The sequence below is a fragment of the Suricata suricatta genome, chromosome 5, assembly GCF_006229205.1.
Source record: "Suricata suricatta isolate VVHF042 chromosome 5, meerkat_22Aug2017_6uvM2_HiC, whole genome shotgun sequence".
NCBI classification, from domain to species: domain Eukaryota; kingdom Metazoa; phylum Chordata; class Mammalia; order Carnivora; family Herpestidae; genus Suricata; species Suricata suricatta.
In genome coordinates this window covers 7,202,352-7,219,819 of record NC_043704.1, presented here as the reverse complement: position 1 = coordinate 7,219,819, position 17,468 = coordinate 7,202,352, and the positions used below count along the sequence as shown (strand labels likewise).

General features: G+C 43.6%; 1 protein-coding gene across 1 annotated transcript in view; it reads right to left on the bottom strand.

Annotated features, from left to right (window-relative positions):
- Positions 1-1,844, bottom strand: part of LOC115292558 (gastrula zinc finger protein XlCGF8.2DB-like) — a 2,270-nt gene extending 426 nt beyond the window's left edge. Inside the window, exon 1 of the mRNA XM_029940626.1 lies at positions 1,017-1,844. Coding sequence (XP_029796486.1) covers positions 1,017-1,844 — 828 coding nt within the window. The remainder of the gene's footprint in view (positions 1-1,016) is intronic.
- Between the last annotated feature and the right edge of the window lie 15,624 nt (positions 1,845-17,468).

The window sequence follows — 17,468 nt, the reverse complement described above, 5'->3', positions numbered from 1 at the left end:
ATATTTTTCTAAATATGTCTTCAAAGTTACCTTCTTTCATGCACTGTCTGGTGTACATTGGATATGAAAGCCATGCCTCATTCATGATGTCATGATGTAGGATTTAAATCTCATGTGTTTTTTCAAGTATTGATGAAGGATCAAACACCACTTGTAAGCACTGCAATTCTCTCTTCTCTTTCTCTCTTTCTATGCTCTAAGATAGCTATGGAATTGAGCCTGTTGTGCGTTCCAGCTATAGGTGGGACACATTCTTTACTTTGTAATGTTTCTCCTCAGGAGAAAGTCTGCGATCTTAAGTAGGGTTGAGCAGTCATACAGATTTACCTACATTCTTTATATTTTACATTTTTTCTCCAGGATAAATTCTGTGATGCAGAATGAAGCTTCAGCTCTAATTAACATGCTCTCCAAATTCTGTATATTTGCAACACCTTCCCTAGTATTCCTTCTCCGATCAGGACTCAGGGTGTAGCAGATCTTAGAAATCTTGCCAAATGCTGTCGTATTCAGTGGTTATTCTCCAGGATCAAGTTTCCAATGTGCAGCAAGGGGTGAACAGTCCACAAAGCTTTTCTCACATTCTTCAAATTTGGAAGAGTTGCTCCAGGATGAATTCTGTGATGCTGATTAAAGGCTGAAAAGTGATTAAAGAACTTCTGCATTTTTTACATTGGGAAGGTTTTCATTTAGGTATGAATTCTGTGACGTCAAGTAAAGTGTAAAGGTCACGTAAAGATCTAGCCATATTCTAACATTTGTAGAGTTTCGATCTAGTATGAATTCTGTGATGTTGAAAAAGGTGAGTGTTGGATAAAGGCCTTGTCACGTTATTCACATTGCTAACATTTCTCTCCAGAATGGATTATTTTATGTCCAATAAAGTGTGCGTGCTTGGTAAAGGTCTTGCCACATTTGTGACATTGGTAGGGTTTCTCTCTAGTTTGGATTTGGTGATCTGTGGTAAGGCTTGAGCGGTGAGTAAAGGATTTGCCATATTCTTTACAATGGGAAACTTTCTTTCCAGTATGGATTTGGAGATGTTGGATAAGGGTTGAGTGTTGAGTAAAGGATTTGCCAGATTCTTTGTATTGGCAAGGCTTCTCTCCAGTATGGATTTTGTGATGTTTGTTAAGACCTGACTGCTGAGTAAAAGCCTTGCCACATTCTTTACATTGGTAAGGTTTCTCTCCAGTATGCATTCGGAGATGACGGATAAGGCTTGTGTGGCAAGTAAAGGATTTTCCACATTCTTTGCATTGGTAAGGCTTCTCTCCAGTATGGATTCGGAGATGTTGGATAAGGCATGTGTGGCGAGTAAAGGATTTGCCACATTCTTTACATTGGTAAGGCTTCTCTCCAGTATGGATTCGGAGATGTTGGATAAGGCTTCCGTGGTGAGTAAAGGATTTGCCACATTCTTTGCATTGGTAACGTTTCTCTCCAGTATGGATTCGGAGATGTTGGATAAGGCTTCCGTGGTGAGTAAAGGATTTGCCACATTCTTTGCATTGGTAAGGTTTCTCTCCAGTATGGATTCGGAGATGACGGATAAGGCTTGCGTGGCGAGTAAAGGATTTGCCACATTCTTTGCATTGGTAAGGCTTCTCTCCAGTATGGATTTTGTGATGTTGGTTAAGGCCTGACTTCTGAGTAAAGGCCTTGCCACATTCTTTGCATTGGTAAGGCTTCTCTCCAGTATGGATTCGGAGATGTTGGATAAGTCTTGTCTTTTTAGAAAAGGACTTGCTACATTCTTTGCATTGGTAAGGTTGCTCTCCAGTATGGCTTCTGTGATGTTTGGTAAGGTCTGACTGGTGAATAAAGGCCTTGCCACATTCCATACATTGGTAAGGTTTCTCACCAGTATGGGTTCGGTGATATTCGGTAGGAGGTGAGAGTTGGGGAAATGCCATCTCACATTTTTTATGTGTGGAAGCTTTCTCTCCTGTACGGATTAGTCTATGTACATTTACTGATGAGGCATCATTAAAGGTTTTACCATCTTCTTCACATTCGTAAGATTTCTCTCCAGTATGTACTCGCTGGTGTTGAATTAGTGCTGAGTGCCTCTTGAAGGCTTTGCCACCCTCCTTACAAATGTAACCTTTCTGTCTGGCATGGATAGTCTTATTGATATGTAGTCTTGATGACTGAGTAAGTATGTTCCCAGGTTCATTGCATGTGTACGGGCTTTTCCCCACATGAATCCTCTTCTGATCACCAACACTGGAGGACTGGTTAAGTATTTCCCCACATGCATTATATTTAGAGTGATTCTCTCCTGAATGTATACTCTTATGTGTAATGAGGTTGGCGCTTTGATCAGAGACATCCCCACATGGGTGCCATTCACCATCGTAGTCTGGAATAGGAGTCCCCAGGTGTGCTTGAGGCCCGTCACTGTCCCCATCCTTGTTCCAGTCTCTCATTAAGTGTCCGTTCTCAAGGGCACTACCTTTATATCCATCCACTGACCCTCTTTGGATAGAAGTTCCTATAACCGAGTCTGAAAAGAGGCTATCAGTTTCATTTGGAAATACAGCTGAAAGGAAAAATGAAAGTAAAGGCATTCCACTTGCTACTATCTGATGCATCCAATTAGAAAATGTCATACACAAAACTGAAATCAGAAAAAGTCAACTCTAGGAAAAAGGAATCATTTCTTTTTCTTTTTCTTAAAATACTTATCTTTTTTAATGTTTATTTTTTGAGAGATGGAGAGAGAGCGTGAGAGAGGAAGGTGCAGAAAGAGAGAGAAACACAAAGTCTGAGGCAGGCTCCACTCTCTGAGCTGTCCTCACAGAACCTGATGGGGGACATGATCCCACAAACGATGAGACCATGACCTAAGATAAAGTCTGCTTTTGACTGACTGAGCCTCCCAGGAGCCCCAAATCATTAATTTTTCTACATCACTCAGATTTTATGTTAATGTAATCCCCATGTTTTTAAATAATGTTATTGTTGGTATATTTTGCAACTTTGATATTGTTTGTATGTTTAGAAATGAAAGGCGTTGGGGTACGTGGGTGGCTCAGCGAGGGTTAGAGCCAGGAGCCTGCTTCAAATTTGAGGTGTCCCTCTCTTTCACCCTCAATGCCTGTTCTATCTTTCTAAAATAAACATTACAAACGATACTTAAAAGTTTTTGGTACAACTCTGACTCTTGGTACAGCTCAGGTCTTCATCTCATCCTTTGTGAGCTCCAGCCCACATTCTTGTCTGCACTGAGAGTGTGGAGCCTACCTGGAATTGTCTACTGTCTCTCTGCCCCTCCTCCACTCTCTCTCTCCACCTCTCAAAGTAAATGGAAAAAAGAAAACCTCAAAAGAAATGAATGCTTTTGCTTGCTTGATTCTGAAAATTGAGTTATACCCTTAAATTCTGTGTAATAATGTCTTTAAGTGCTAGATACATAGGGGCTTTCATTAGAGATTTCCTGGGTGGATGTTGATGAATATACTTTGCAATTTTCCTCTGCATGAAAACCAGCTAATAAATTAAAATAGGCCCTCTTTTATGGTTACACACTGAGATTTTAGTCTTAGAGCTACAGAGGTGGGTAGGTGGCTCAGTAGGTGAAGCGTAGGACTTGGGCTCAGGCCGTGATCTCAGAGTCTAGGAGTTGGAACCTTGGGGAGGACTCTATGCTGACAGCTCAGAGCCAGGAGCCTGCTTCAAATTTGGGGTGTCCCTCTCTTTCAGCCCTCAATGCCTGCTCTATCTTTCTAAAATAAACATTACAAACCATACTTAAAAGTTTTTTGGTACAATGGATCGTTATGTAATACATATACAACTACTCAGAACGTGCAAACATATATGACAAAGTCACAGGAACGTCCTATTATACATGACAAAATTATAAAATGATTCAATGATTAAGAAAAATTGAATAGAGATTTTATTGTAGGCTGCAAGTTTTGAATTCTAAATGTTCTATCTTCTTTGTGACTAATTTGGCAGAAATCCAGGAAAATAAGAAGAGATTTATATTATTTTACGATTGCAGAATGGAACATACGGAGTGGAGACTTTGTATTTTAGGAAATATCATCAAAATCAAACTTTTCTAACTTTTTGTAAGTTTACTTTAATTAATTTTGAGAGAGAGACCAAGTAGAGGAGGAACAGAGAGAGAGGGAGACAGGATTCCAAGGTTGCTCTGTGCTGTCCTCACTGGGGCCTGGGCGGGACTCAGACTCACTGAATGTGAGATCATGACGTCAGCTGAAGTCAGATCCTTCAGCAACTGATCCACACATGCGCCCCAAATATGGAACTTTTGAAGTGAAATAAAGGGTTAGATTTTCTCATTTTAGGGAGGTGCTTTATCACCTGATGAACCTGGTGGGTCTTAATTTTGTATGATTAAAATTACAGCCTCCATATATTGGAAAGCATTAAGAAGAATTTAGATGGGCTCTGTCCCCTGTTCCTGGGATTTCTGCACCAAATCCCAATATGCCTACTGCTACCCTGACGCACTTCTCACTCAAGGCAAACGCCCAGAAATGAAAGAATATAGACTTCCTCAGAAACACAGAGAATACCCCAAGCCCTCAAAGCAATGGAGAGCCAATGAGATTATGGAGGCCCTCACTGTGGACGGGAAGGACCTTTAAGTTGAACTGAAGGAGAATCCTCAGAGATTTGTGAGGGTGTGATGTATTGGAAAGCAGATATGCCTCTGTGAAACGTATTGACATAAAACGAGGTTTTACAAACTGATTTCCATTCCAAAATGACTCCTCAAATCACATTGCACGGTCTTTCTTCATCCTTCACATTTGGACCTCACCTCTGTCATCTGCCTCATTCATTCCCACTTACCTGGGTATGAGGCTACTGTCTCCTTTCTCTTCACATCCCATAGCTCCCTCTTTTGTTCCAAAAAGATGACCAGGTCTGGCTTTGACACGACAAGACCTGTTTGTTAGAACAAAAGAATAGAGTATTGCTGGAGATTCTACCTTTCAACCCAGTATTGGACTCAGTAGAGAAAAGAGGACATTCTGAAATTCTGGAAAATCATGCCCAAATGCTGTTGCCCAACAGCCCCTTTGGAACACACAGGATGGATTTCCAAGTTTCACATCCTGATCTCCACTTCTGAGTCTTACCACTACCAACATGAGTAGAAATTGATATTGAAGATGGAAATATCATTTTATGCCACTCAATACTTAGAAATGCCGTCCATCTATAAAATGATGATGTGACTCTAATAAAGGGAAAACTCACCTGAAAGGAAACATCATAAAGACTTTCCTCTACATCTGCCAACCCCTTCTTCTTTCTTTACTGTAGGGATTTGAATCCCAGGCATGCAAGAGAAAGCTTCTAAGAGACAGTCTCCACAGGAAGGAACAACACCCTTGAGTGGGGCTTGGGAAATCTAGAAGGAGTTAGCCCACCCAAGAAGACGAGGTGTCCGTAGGTCTCTAACAACACATCTCTGTACAGTTCCCACTGACTGTGGTTCAGGCATCCCCACTCCTCCTGAGAGAATTCAACGGCCACATCCCTGAAGGTCAGCAGTCCCTGCAACAAACACCACAGTTACCAAGTGGACACAGCAGGAGGTCCTAATGGTGTCTAAGATGCAGGAGGGAGATCATGTCACCAGCTGGACCCCGCGACCCGATCTGCACTGCTTACCTGCATGTGCCCACAGGCCTCAGTCCCTCATGTTACTTAGCCTCTTATTTACACCTCCATTTTACTGCAGGAAAAACACCCATGAGCTCAGTGTGCTGTGGTAAAAATACATAAGGTAATGACTGCCCTGAGGAAGCGCTGACTTGGCTCAATTTGGGCTTAGCCCCTCAGTCACATCTATGCAGATGAACATCAGAGTAAAGCATGGAGTGAACACAGTTACTTTTCAAAAATATTTATTTCCTGAAAGAGAGAGCACGAGTATGGGTGGTGCATAGAGAAGACTTCCAACCGGGCACCACACTCAGGCTCCATGCTCAGGAAGGAGCTTGACTTGTGGCTTGATCTCAAGACTGTGAGATCCTCACTTGAGCCTAAATCAAGAGATGGAGGCTGCAGGGACTGAGCCACCCAGGAGCTCCCTTCGACCTCAATTTAAGACTTAGATCACGCCCCAAGGAGGAGCACAACTGCATTTACAATGTAACAGACAGAAAATGTATAGAACTGTGTTCTTAAGGCTCAAGTGCAATTGTATCACCAGTTTCCCCTTTCTAAATATCCACCCTAATCCTAAATACATGGAAACCGTTCTGGAGCACCTCAATGGCTCAGTCTTCTGCCTCTTGGTTTCAGCTTAGGTCATGATCTCACAGTTTGTGATTTCAAACCTGCATCGGTGCTGATGGTGCAAGGACTGCCTGAGATTCTCTCTGTGCCACTCTCTCTGCCCCTCCTCCGCCCTTTCTGTCTCTCAAATAAAGGTAATATATTAAGAAAAAAAAAGAAACCATTCCCCTTCCTCTGTCTCTAGTTTTGAAGTTATGCCTTGTGATCTCCTTATTTCTTGCAAATAAATTTTCCTTTGTCTGACATCCCTGCCTGGTAGAATTTTTATGATTCATCAAGGACTAAACTCCACTTAGTTCAGTTACATTAGGAGTACTGGGTTTGGCTTAGATGAATTTCTTACTTTCTGCAGTAAGACAACTGGGGACATAGTATTATGCTCTAATATGTTCTTTAACTTTGACGTATAAACCAAAGTAAATATTGGTTTATTGAAGAGAATTTGTAAAATAAAGGCATCAACACAGGCATACATGGTTTATTATTTTTTTTTATAGAAAGAGAGAGAGCGCGGAAGCAGGGGAGGGTCAGAGAGAGAGGGAGACCCAGAATCTGAAGCAGATTCCAGGCTCTGATCTGTCAGCACCGAGCCTGAGGCGGGGCTTGAACCCACATACCATGAGATCATAACCTGAGCCAAAGGCAGACCCTTAACTGGCCGAGCCAGCCAGGCACCCCCTAGGCATACACACTTTTGCATTCTACATTTACATCAATGGCACAGGTGGTGTCTATTTGTAAGAAAATTTTGTGACTGTTTAGTTTTGAAAGACAGTATATGTGTCTATTGCATTAAAGTATTTTGCGATTGTCCATTTATTTTATTCTTTTTATCCTCCCAAAAGGCTTTTATGTTTTTTATTTTTTATTTTATAATAGTTTATTGTCAAATTGGTTTCCATATAACACCCACTGCTTCTCCCCACAAGTGCCCCCCACCAACCATCACTCCCTCCCTCCCTCTCCTCCCCCTTTCAGTCCATGGTTCCTCCTCAGTATTCAGGAGAGAGAGACAGACTATGAGCAGGGAAGGAGCGGAGAGAGAGAAAGACACAGAATCCAAAGAAGGCTCCAGGCTCTGAGCTGTCAGCACAGAGCCCAACACAGGGCTCAAACTCATAAACTGAGAGATCATGTCCTGTGATGAACTTGGAAGCTCAGCTGAGTGGGTCATGTGGTGTCTCTTTCTTAATGGAAAGTTTGGATAATTACAAATATACTTAGCATATTCTAACATGAATCAGAATTCACAGCAGTGCAATGGCCATCTTATTCAAATGCAGATTCTGCTCAGGAGTTCTGGGATAGGTCCCTGTCCACATCTCTATCAAGGCAGTAGTCTTTGAGTCAAGGGATACATATTTCAATAACAAAGAGGAAGAATTCAATGACAAGAACACTTGGAGGACATGGAACTGAATGGGATCATAGCAATTACAAGTTCTACTAGACTAGCAAGAAAGACAACAAGGTTTAAAAGCATTTCCTGATTAGTAGAGAGCATCTACCAGTTTCTCATAAAGTCATGGAAAACAAATTATAATAATCTAAGAGAACACATGATTCTGCAATTTTTCGTGAATTTTTTGTCAAGCATCCGGTACACGGTACAGATCAGATTTTATCTCAGGTAAACTGACCTACAGTCAGTTCCTGTAAAAGCACACACAGGTTAATGCACTCAACGGACCCTAAATCAATGTTCATACTGGGTCAAACCTGAGAATGATGGTCACAAGGTGTGCACACTAAACCGATCTACCGTTACACCTTCCATGCCCACATCCATACCGTTTGCAAGTAGTTATATAAGATTAGAAGTGATAGAATAGAAAATTATCAGGGTGTCTAAAAACAAGCTTTTTTGTTTTTTTTAAGTGTTTTATTTATTTTTGATACAGAGAGAGACAGAACATGAAAGGGGAAGGGGAGAGAGAGAAAGAGACAAAGAAACAAAAGCAGGCTCCAGGCTCTGAGCTAGTTGTCAGCACAGAGCCTGATGTGGGGCTTGAACTCACAAACGTGAGATCTGACCTGAGCTGAAGCCAGACCCTTAACCAACGGAGCCACCCAGGCGCCCCTAAAAACCGGTTTAATGGGCGTGGGGCCTGGGTCAGATACTTAACCATCTTAACCAAGTAAGTCTCCTGGCACCTTGAAAGCCTTTTAAAAAATGTTTATTTATTTTGAGAAAGAAAGATTGCTCACGCTGAAAAGGGAAAAAAGAGAGAGAGAGAGAATCCCAAAGGCCTCCTAAGGTTACCATGAACCCTGACATTGGCCTCTATCTTGTGAGCCTTGAGATCATGATCTGCAATGAAATTGAGTGAAGACACAAGGAACTGAGCCACTCAGGTGCCCCTCATTGAAACGGGTGCCTGTTTCAATCATCATTTGTGCTCTATGGTACTTCAGGATTTTAGGGTGCCTAAACTTGTTACTTAAGTGATTCGTCACTTTCTAAAAACACAAAAAAGTACAAACAAGAGTGTGTCTGTGTCATAACTACAAAGGTAATAAAAACCTATGGGATGCAGGTCTGACTGACTCAGAACCTCTACTCCCGGAGGTCATTACAACTACTACACGGAAGTGAGAACCTTCATTGCCCCACGAAAAGTGACCTCAGATGGGTCAGGAATAAATAAATGCTCAAGAAACTATTCTTGAGGCCTTTTGGGTGAGCGAGGCTGACCTTATTAAAGCACAGGGACAGGATCTGGGGATAGAATGAGCGGCAGTGTGATTGTGAGGAGCCATTGATCATATACTTTAAGCTGTGGGGTAGACATAAAAGTTTCCCAAGGCATTTTCATAGGAAAAGAAAACTCAGTGGATTCTGAGAGTCTGGCTATGGTCATGCGAAGCTAGCTTTTTGCTTCTAGAAAAGCATTAACCTTAAAGCACTTGTACATTCCTTGAGCCATATCCTCCTCTGCCAGTCTCCAGTATTTCCCAGTGGGTGCAAGTTGTAAGAAAATTGAATTTTATCTACATTTCTTTTGCCTTTGTTCTCCTCATCAGAAATGGCTAAACCAGGGTGCCTGGGTGCTCAGTCAGGTAACCATCTGACTCTTGATTTCAGCTCAAGTCAAGTCTCATGGATTTGTACATTTAGGACGGAATTCAGGCTGCTCTGCACTGACCCTGTGGAGCCTGCTTGGAATTCATGCAGTCTGTCTGCAACTCCACTGCTCCTAGTCTGTCTCTCTCAAAAGAAATAAACTTAAAAAAAACTAGAGGATGGGGCGCCTGGGTGGCTCAGTCGGTTAAGCCTCCGACTTCGGCTCAGGTCAGATCTCACGTTCCTGGGTTCCAGCCCCCCGTCAGGCTCTGTGCTGACAGACTGCTCAGAGCCTGGAGCCTGCTTCCTGTTCTGTGTCTCCTTCTCTCTCTGCCCCTCCCCCTCTCATGCTCAGTCTCTCTCTGTATCAAAAATAAAAACATTAAAAATTTAAAAAAATAAATAAATAAAATTAAAAAACTAGAGGGAAAGAGAAACGGGGAGAAAGAAGATTCCAGTTTAAATATGATGGTGTTTGGAAATCACTCAGGGAAACTTTCTAAAATCATTTCACCTGATTAGAAGGAAAATATGAACATTACAGGGGAGAAATATGGCAGAGAGCATAAAGCCCCGTCAAATAAAATAATAACAGATAACAGGAAAGAAATTGATCACAGTGCCCCAGGCACACCTCCGTACTCAGGATCACTTGTGCATTCGTGGGACCCCCAAGCAGTAAATCAGAATATAAACAACTTTAAGGATACAATGGGAATTTATACACCCTTCAATCACATAGAGTTTCCATGTCTTGTAGTATCTAGAATAGTTTCAAGTATCCTTTCCACAATCTAAGGAGCAGGAACATTCTAGGGCATTCTGTGCCTCATAGCCATCGTAGGTATTTGTGCATTTTCGTAATCCTATTCTACCCAGAGCAGTGAAAGTGTTGATTTGAGACCCAAACGGGAACGGTTGTCCTTGAGTGCAACCCCAGGACCAGATTCCATCAGCAACAGGAAACTGGGATGCAACAGCCTCCCATCTGAACCCATCACGAAGGGACTATTTTCAATATGGGCAGGAATTTAATTCAAAGTGACAAGTGTTGTTGCCCACTGGAAGCCAGGTTGGAGAGAAGGGAGAGAGGTCTCTGGGGTACAGAGGAGGAGTGTTCTAAACACCTGACCTTGAGTATCATTTCTCAGATGATTAAAAATTAGGTGAAAGGATAAACCAGAACCATCAGAAGCAAAAAAAAATTTATTATTATTTTTTTTTAATTTCTTTTTTAGCAGGATTCTCACACTGACGCTTTTCTTCCCAGGAAACAATGTTATTCCTCCTGGCACCTCTCCGCTGGGTTCGTACCCAAAGAACTGAGCCCTGAACACCACTTGGCATAGTTTTTAATATATGTTGTGCCCCCAGATATGGTAACACACAAACATGCAGTGCAGGCACGTGGTCTCTTATTACAAGATCAAGACGGATGTTGTCAGGTATTCATGGAGCCAGGGGGTTTGCAAGACCCAATTCTTTGAGGAGGACATAGAGAGAAAGAGAGAAAGGGAGGGAGAAAGAAAAGAATGCAAACTGAGGGAGAAAAACAGAGGAAGAGAATGAGAATCTTCACTAGGCTCCAAGTGCAGCAGGAATCCCGACTCAAGGCTAGATCACGGGTCCCTGGGATCAAGGCCTGAACTCAAATGTAGAGTCCGATGTTCAAGAGTCAGAGACACCCAGGTCCCCACAATTTCTACATGCGTGAATTTTTGGAGAAAAAGACAACAGGACCTCTGGCCAGGGGCACAAGGCTTACCTGAGAACTGGCCATTTCTTCTTTCATCTTCTCCTCTATGTTTCTTTCTCAGAAGATCTTTGTAGAGAAATCCCAGCACAAGTAGGAGAAATTTGTCTGAAAAGCCAGAAAAGCAGTCTCTTCACTGGTAAACTGCTGGCCTGCAGGCAGGACTTTCAAATGCAGAGAAGGTAGAACTTCCCAGCCTTCCTGTCAGGAACAATTGAGATACTATGAGCTCCTCCTTGAAGACCCATCTCTGACATTGCCATCTCTGCTTGGGGGGGTGGAGTGTTGATCTCTCTTGGGTGGCACCTTGGACTCAAGTTTGAGTGAAAACTCCTGGTAAGGGTAAGGCAGGTGTGCCAAGTGTCTTGTCACCAGGCAGAGAACACTATTTACCCTCCTGGAAATATCATTTCTGCTTGGGCACCAACCCTTGGACTGCTTTCCTGATTGGTGTCAGCCGCAATGTGTTCTCTTGCCCTGTCCCTGAGGTGTGATTGCACCTGGTCAGGGAAAAGATGAGAAAACTCGATACACCCTAATGTGACTAAGGTAAGCCACCTAGAATTTTCCTCCTAGCCAAGCAGTTAACTGATAAGTCACTTTTTTGTACTCCTGGATGTGGTTGCAAGTCCCTATTATGATAAATGTCAAAAATGTATTATTTTTCTAGGGACAGTGAGAGCAGACATTGTGTCTTCTGGGAATCCTGTTTTTCTGGGTACATTCTCTTAGAGCTATAAACAGCTTATTGACCTTTACTCATGAAAAACTGATCTTTACTAAAGAATGCTGTTTGCCTCATGGCTAAAGATCGCATTCTCAGTGCTCTACCGGAGGTTTTGTATATCTTGCTCTTCTGCATCCTATGGGGGGAAAAAGTACGCTTAAAAAATACCTGCCTTTCCCGTATCATAGCATGAGTGCCTGTAGCTGTTTTTTTTTTTTTTTGACAATCATTACGACTAAGATTAGAATTGTAACTTCTGAAGAATCCCCGATCTGCAAAATTGTGTTGAAAAATTATTTATGAGAAATCATTTACTAACATACCCTTCTCTTTCTGCTCCTTGTACCTCTCACTATAAATGAAGCTAGAGAATCAGACAGAGCAGAGATGCCTGCCTGGGGATCACAAAGAAACTTGAGTTATCTCACTCCCTTTCACTGACACCATCCATCCTTCAGGGACCCCTGGACCTGTGGGAGCTGGACTTTGGCACCTCCCTTCCCACAGAGCCCACAGACTCTGCTTGAGCACAGAAAACGGCTGCTACTTGGACCTCAACCTCCCCAACTCCTCTACAGGAGTCCTGCTACCTCTCCTCTTCCAAAAGCCTGCCTCAACTCTCATAGGTTTGTTGTTGTTGTTTTTTATACTATGTATTTCTTTTTTGGGAGACAGAGACAAAGCATGAGCAGGGGAGGGGCAGAGAGACAGGCAGTCAGATTCTGAAGCCTGCTCCAGGCTCTGAGCTTGAGCACACACCCAATGTAGTGCTCAAACCCACAAAGCCTAGGATGATGTCCTGAGCCCAAGTCAGGTGGGTAAAGGACGGAGCCACCCCAGCCCCTCTCAACTCTCATAAATCAATGGGAAGCCTTCCTGCCTGTCCCTGGGCCCCACTTAGAATTATGATAGAAAAGGAGAAGATTCAGTAGGCAGAATGGGAAAGGTCAGGACCTGAGGTCTCTGGGTGGGGAAAAGCATTTAGAACAATGCTGGGAGTGTCTGATCACAGCAAACCCCCTCAGGTGTAAGGTTCCTCTTAAATATTTGGTAGACACCACGTACTGCCCCTCAGGTTCCCCTCAGGAAATTGACTAAAGAGTTAACCAAAAATTAGTGGTAGATCATAAAACCTAAGACCCACAGGGAACTGTCTGGCCTTAGACCATTCCTCATACACTTGAAATGAGACAATCAGGCGTGGAATCCTGATACATACGGTTATTAGAATAACGGAGGACTTGGGAAGGAACAAGGGGCAGGGGAAAAAGGGTGGGAGAGACCTGAACCTCATAAAACAAAGATCCTTGCCTACTGTGTCGGATGTTCACCCTCTAATGCCCCCTCTCTGTACACAGAGCTTTCCTACAATCTCCCTCTCTTAGACTCTAATCAACTTTGGCCTGTTGCTCATTTGGGGTCTGATTCTTCCTTCTTGGAAGCAGGGAGATGGGGAATCCCTGGGGTTGAGGTAAAAAAAACCCTGCACAGGGTCTCCTGGAGCACTTCACTAAAACAACACTGTTGTATCCACCCACCCACCTGAGAGAATCTGTGGGGAGGGCAGCAGCACGGATCCTTCTGGAAACTCAACAGGGATCCTCCTGGGAAGCACTGGGGGAGGTGAACTAGCACAGTAACTGAGGCTCCACTGGTTGTTGCCCAGATTAAAATCCAGGCCTTCTCCACTGGTCAGAGTTTCTGGAGATTCACACATTCTCCCTCTTTCTGCTACACAGAGGGAGACACCCTTCTACATGGAACTTTCCCTCATGCATGCAAATGTCTCTTACAAAGGAAACTTCTCTTGGGTCTCAGGATTTTTCCTTTGTTAGTTGAAAATAATTTTTATGGCAAAGAGACATAATTTGAGGTGACAAAATGCGGCCTTGCAGTAAGAAAGTTTGTTTTCCTAAGTCACTGCCAAATAGTTTTCTAAATAGAATGTTTTTTTAAAAAATATTGGACGCCTTGGTGGCTCAGTCGGTTAAGCCTCCGACTTCGGCTCAGGTCAGATCCACGTGCGTGGGTTTGAGCCCCGCATCAGGCTCTGTGCTGACTGCTGACTCAGAGCCTGGAGCCTGCTTTCGGTTCTGTATCTCCTTATCTCTCTGCCCCTCCCCCTCTCATGCTCATCTCTCTGTGTATCAAAAATAAATAAAATATAAAAATTTTTTTAAATTATTATTTCTGTCAGAGAGAGCGAGAGTGAGAAAGAGAGAGAGAGCATGAGCAGGGGAGGGGCAGAAAGGGGGACACAAAAGCTGAAGAATGCTCCAGCCTCTGAGCTGTCAGCACAGAGTCTGACAGGGGCTACAACTCCTGAAGTGTGAGAACATGACCTGAGCCAACGTCGGGTGCCCAAGCAATGGAGCCACCCAGGCACCCCAGAGGGTACTTTGTAAAACTCCCATCAACAATACATGAAAATTGTAACCTAAGTGCTCATTACTCTCACTGAAATTTGGTGTAACCCTATCGTTTTAGGAGGTTCTTTTTTTTTTATTTTTTGTGTGGTCTGTACGTTTTTTTCTGTTTTGTTGCGATTCTAGTAAATCTTGAATGTTTTTTCACAATGACATATGTAATCGTCCTCCTACAGGTTTTCATGGTGACTAAAACTGAAATTGCTTAAAATTACAAAGTAAAACAGAAATCAAAACGACTGCATTTAATACTGCATGGATTGATATTAACCTAAGTAACCTTTTTTTCTTGAGGCAACGACCCCACTTGTTTTTTTTTTTTAAGTGTACTTACGTTTACACCGAGGAAGAGATACGGAGAGGTCACGGAAGCAGAGGGAGAAAAGAGAGGATGACAGAGGATCCAAAGCAGACTCCACGCTGACAGCAGAGAGCCAGATGCAAGGCAGGAACAAAGGGACTGTCCTCGTATTACCTGAGCTGAAGTGGGATGCTTAATAGGCTGAGCATCGCAGACAGAAATATTAGTCTTTTTTTTTTCTTTAATGAGGAACCCAGTACCACTCAGAAAACCAGATAAGAAGGACGGGCAGCATAAACAATTCCTGTCCAAACTAGGTGGATTCTGCATTTCCCTACAAACCCCCAGCCCTTTCCTCTGGGTGACCTTGCAGTTCTGAAGGTGGTAACCTGCCTCAGACCCCTCAGTCTGGTGAAGCAAGAAAGCTACTGTTCCTCTTTTTCCCACATTCTCTCTCTTCAGTTTCCTGTGGCTCTGAAGCACCAAGGTCACTTCTCAACAACGGAATGAATGTGTAGGACAGGAAAAAGATTTTCTTCATCAGTTCTCAATTCTTTGGATGGCCTAGTAATCGACCTATTATAAGACAGATTCATAAGAGAAAAAAGGCTTAAGTATAGGAACATCAACAAGATGAGCGTCAGGCAATTATGCTTAGGTGCCATTTTGACTTATGGAGAGGTGTAGAGATTTAGAATTTCAAAGAGGGGGAAATACATTCACAGGAAAAAGGAAAGAATAAATGTTGGGCAAGGAAATATTTGTCATGCCAGGCAGGAACCTCTTTTTAAAAGGTGCCTCTCGGGATCAAGGAAGGAGCCAAGATGGCGAAGAGGAAGGGAGCGCTGAAAACTTTGTCTGCCACATCTATCGAACAGAGAAGGACATTACTCCCACCTGCATGAGCAGAAGGAAAGGGGCACCTAGTTGCTCAGTCGCTTAAGCATCCAGCTTCGGCTTAGGTCATGATCTCATGGTTCATGGGTTCCAGCCCCGCGTCAGGCTCTGTGCTGACAGCTAGCTCAGAGCCTGGAGCCTGCTCTTCATTCTGTATTGTCCTCTGTCTCTGACCCTCCCCTGCTCGTGCTGTCTCTCTCTGTCTCTCCCAAAAAATAAATAAATAAATAACTTAAAAAAAAAAAAGAGCGGAAGGAGAAAACGCAGACTGTAGAAAGAAGACAACCTCAAAGATGCCTGAGTGAGTGACTGCGAACTTGGGAAATTGGAAAGCAGGCCAGCCTGAGAAGGGCAGGGGAGGCGGGAGCGCCGCCCAACATGGGGCAAACACGCGGAGCCTGAGAGAGAAAAGGAGGAGACAGAGAAAGTGAACACACTAATAATACTGTCTCTGGAGAAGAGAGAAAGAACGTTTAACTCCACTCGGAGAGACAAACTCTCACTCTGTATGTAACTGCTGGGTAGCCCAAATCCCGAACCCTGATTGCACAAGGGAATGAACAGCTTCCAGCCCTGCACCATCCAAGTTGGGGGTTGGTGGCTGAGGCGGCAGCGCCATGGGCGCTCACCTCGACCTCGGCTGGGGGAGTGGGGGCACATACCTCATTTCTATGGCGCATCTCACCCCCAGCATTGGCCAGTCAAATCCTGAATCCCAGGTGCCAACAGGAAAAAGCCAGCCCCCACCACTACGAGATCCCGGCAGAGAGTGGGTGGCGGTGGAGTGGAGTGGGGGCGCTCCCGCTGAAGGAGCGCGGAGCTCATTTCCGGCAACGCCTGGCGCCTTGCAAAGCAGCAGCGAAAATCGCAGCAGCGCCAAAAGAAACTGATCCCTCCCCCAATGTAATCCCTTTCCCGGCTGGGGGTTGGCAATTGACGGTGGAGCCTGTCAGGGCTCCACTTCGCCTCCTGCTGTGACCTAACTTTAGGCAGCACACCTCGCCTCCTGCTGCTCACCTCGCCTCAGGCAGCAGCAGCACAAATCCCAGCTGGCACAAAGAGAAACTGTCCCCTCCCCCTACAAGATCCTGGTTAGGAAGCCAGCCACCGGTTGAGGTAAAGGGGGTTGTTTTCTACTTTCTCCTCGGGGGTTTTGATGGTTTCTGTCTCACATTCGGGTCCTTCAGCCATTTTGAGTTGGCTTTTGTGTATGGTGGAAGAAAGTGGTCTAGTTTCATTCTTCTGCATGTGGCTGTCCAGTCCTCCCAGCACCACCTGCTAAAGAGGCAGTCTTTCTTCCATCGGATACTCTATCCTGTTTTGTCAAAAATTAATTGGCCGTCCATTTGTGGGACCAGTTCTGGGTTCTCTATTCTATTCCAGTAGTCTATGTGTCTGTTTTTGTGCCAATACCATACTGTCTTGATGATCCTTGACCTCCACCGCAGCAATTGAATGTAACGGGATGGAAAAATATCTATCATGTGACTGGAAGCCAAAAGAAAAACCGAGTAGCCATATTTATATCAGACAAACTGGACTTTAAAGTAAAGGCAGTAACACGAGGTGAAGAAGGACATTATATAATGACAGGGTCTCTCCATCAGGAAGAGCTAACAAATATAAATATCAATGCACCAAACTGGGGAGCGCCCAAATACAGAAAACAATTAATCACAGACAGAAACTATCTTATTGATAAGAATGTGCTAATTGCAGGGGACTTTACTACTCCACTGACAGCAATGGATAGATCAACCAGACAGAAAATCACTAAATAAACAATGGACCTGAACGACACATTGGAACAGATGCAATTGATAGATATATTTAGAACTCTGCATCCTGAAGTTAGGAAATTCACCTTCTTTTCGAGGGCACATGGCAGATTCTCCAAGATAGACCACATACTGGGACATAAAGCAGCCCTCCATAAGTATAAATGAATAGAGATCATACCATTCACACTTTCAGATCACAATGCTATGAAACTTGAAATGAACCAC